This window comes from Bufo bufo, chromosome 11, assembly GCF_905171765.1.
Source record: "Bufo bufo chromosome 11, aBufBuf1.1, whole genome shotgun sequence".
Classification (NCBI taxonomy): Eukaryota; Metazoa; Chordata; class Amphibia; order Anura; family Bufonidae; genus Bufo; species Bufo bufo.
The window spans coordinates 90,986,907-90,989,893 of record NC_053399.1 but is presented as its reverse complement, the minus strand read 5'-3'; the positions used below and the strand labels follow the sequence as shown (position 1 = coordinate 90,989,893).

The following is a 2,987-nucleotide window of genomic DNA, read 5'->3' as shown; positions in this document are numbered from 1 at the left end:
CCCTGGGCAAACCCTAAGCAGCAGGGAAAAGGGAAGAGGCCACCTGCTTCCTCAAACCAGGAGGAAGCAAGCGTCTCCCTAGAGGCCTAGATAAATCACACAAAGGGAAATGAAAGAGAGGACTTATCTTGAGCAGAGCTGGAGCAGATGATCCACCACAAATCAAGAGCTCCCAGAAAAGAACTATAACCTGCACGGGCCACTGGGGGAAGGAAGGATATATAGCCTCACTAGCAATGAAACCCAGTACACCTGAGGGAAGGTGGATCCAGCTCAAACCCAAATCAAAACAAACAAAGAAGTCAGACATGTGCAGCCAGTCTGACAGATCTCCGCACATTCACAGGGCAAGGCGTGACAGTGGCAGGCTATCAAACAGAGCATGTTCGGCTTTCATAAAACTCATCTGTTTATTATAGTTTGCGCAATTTTAGGTATGATAACTCACATCAGAATGGTTTTAGCCACTTTTGCCTGTTTTTTTACATTTATTAATATACAGTTTTTCACTTCCTTATTTCTTATGCTGTAGATAACGGGATTCAACATCGGAGTGACCACCGTATAGAGAACAGACACAGTTTTAGATGTTTCCGGAGAGTGAGAAGATGGAGGCTGAAGATATATGGACATGATGGTTCCAAAGTAGAGTGTGACAACAATGAGGTGGGAGGTACATGTAGAAAAAACTGCACGTCTTCCTTGTGAAGAACGGATCTTCAAAATGGCAGAGATAATAAAAACATAGGAAATTAAGGTCAAGAGAAAAGAACATAAAACAATGATCCCGGCTGCTACATGCATTACTATCTCATTAAGCCAAGGATCTCTACAGGACAGTCTTAAAAAAGGAGGCATTTCACAAAGGAAATGGTTGATATGATGAGACCTGCAAAATGGAAGACTCCAGGTGAGGTGAACTTGTATGCAGGAGTCTATGAAACCAACAGTCCATGGTATTAGGGCCAAAATAATGCAAAACCTCATGTTCATAATACTGCTGTAGTGCAATGGTCTACAGATTGCCACAAACCTATCGTATGCCATGACAGCAAGTAAGATACACTCTGCCGCCCCAAGTATTAATGAGAAGAACATCTGGAAAACACAACCACCTACTGAAATACTCTTGTCTGTGGATAGAGTATTTATGAGGATTACAGGAACTATGGTGGAGGAGAAACAGATGTCAATGAAAGAGAGATTACTCAGAAAGAAGTACATAGGGTTGTGTAACGTTGGGCTGATCCTCACTGTAATGAGAAGAAGACCATTTCCTGCCAATGTAATAATATACATCACCAAGAACAGAAGAAACCCTGCAATCTGGAGGTGAGGGACAGTAGATAATCCAATCAGGATAAACCGATTTGGAAGTGTTTGGTTGGAGTTTTCCATGAATTACCCAGATCCTTTAACAAACAATGAAGGTAGATTGTTAATTACAGTGTGTAGACAATACATTACATCAATGAATTCTTAGTAACAACAAAAAATTGAAAACTGGTATTAGACCAATACCAATGCTTACAATGGTATACTCTAGGAAACATCAGTTTTTAACTTAGTGGACATCTCAACATAGACATCATAGCCCAATAGATTACTGCATGCAGGTTATCTATTTTATTAATTGAACTATAAGTACTTTTATCTTCAGATACTGTCTAACCAACTTCCCATGACAGCAGCCAACTCTGGCTTCCTTAGCCTGGTATCTCAGGAGCAGTTATAGAATGAGTTTGAGCATTAGCTTCCATGCTAGTCACCAGTAGACTGTATGCATGCACAGTATTCTCAGTCTGTTCACCATAAAACTACTGGAATCTGATAAGGTTTTCAGTACCATGAGATGCTATATATGGATGAATGTCACTAGATTTCATAATACAAACTGCATACATGTTGAAGCTGATGAGGCTGGTGTATATACGTTGAAATTCCAAGTCAAAATAGCTGTATAATCCTGTCTGATATTAAAATGAGCATTTTATAAGTCCAGGGTGGATTGGTGGGGTGTTGCTGAATGGGTGACAGAAGGAGCCCCCTACTAGTGTCTAATCAAAGGCGTTAAACAGCTAGGATTGAAGTTGTCCACAACTACCGTTGCTCTGAGAGTGCAGAGATCCTACTATACAGACAGCCAATTTTGAGTGGGTGGCATTAGGTATGAGATTCCAAGAAGAGGTGTGATAAGCATTGCCCAAAATTTTTTAGACATGTGCCTGTCATTTACATAGACCATACCACCAAACATAGCTAACCTTCTCTATTCCCGTACTTTACCAGAATTACTGCAAAATGCACCTCAAAATAGAGACCTCACAGTAGACTGTAGAATGAATACAGAATTCACAGCCCCAATATAAATACAATCTAAGACCGGTGCCCAAAATTAAAAGGGACAGATTAGATTCTCTGAGTAAACCCCAGTCAGACCCCTTTATAAATACATACCCCAGGCCAGACCTTAGAATACAGACTCCTAGAATAAATTTACAGATGCAGAAATATATATAGCCCCCCCCCCCACCCAAAATAACTACAGACTCTAGAACAGACTCCCCACATAAATAGGGACCCCAGACCAGACATATGAAATAAATACATACCCCAGACTAGACCACAGAAAAGAAACAATATATACCACTGAATAAATACAACTCTCAGAACCCCAAAAAATACAGACCCAAAAAATGTCTACAGACCCCAGACCAGACTTACTAAATAAATGCAGACCATGTAAACAAATACAGAACATACCATCTGAATAAATACAACCCCAGACCAGACCTAAATGTCACGTACTTACTTGCCCGTGGCGAGGCTGGCCTTTCTGATGCGGCACAATTGTGGTTGTTCTATTGCTATGGCAAGCCAGCCCGCTGACAGTTGGGTGGCTCAGCCTATCTGTCACGAGTTGGAGGTCCCAGGAGAGACCACCGCGTCGTCAAGCAATAAACGGAAATCAGGTACAGACACATAAG

General features: G+C 41.2%; 1 protein-coding gene across 1 annotated transcript; it reads right to left on the bottom strand.

Moving 5' to 3' along the window:
- Positions 1-221: 221 nt before the first annotated feature.
- LOC120982226 (olfactory receptor 11-like) lies at positions 222-1,515 on the bottom strand. Its single transcript, XM_040412236.1, has one exon. It carries the CDS (start codon positions 1,396-1,398, stop codon positions 445-447), a length of 954 nt encoding a protein of 317 aa, XP_040268170.1. The 5' UTR covers positions 1,399-1,515; the 3' UTR covers positions 222-444.
- Positions 1,516-2,987: the final 1,472 nt, after the last annotated feature.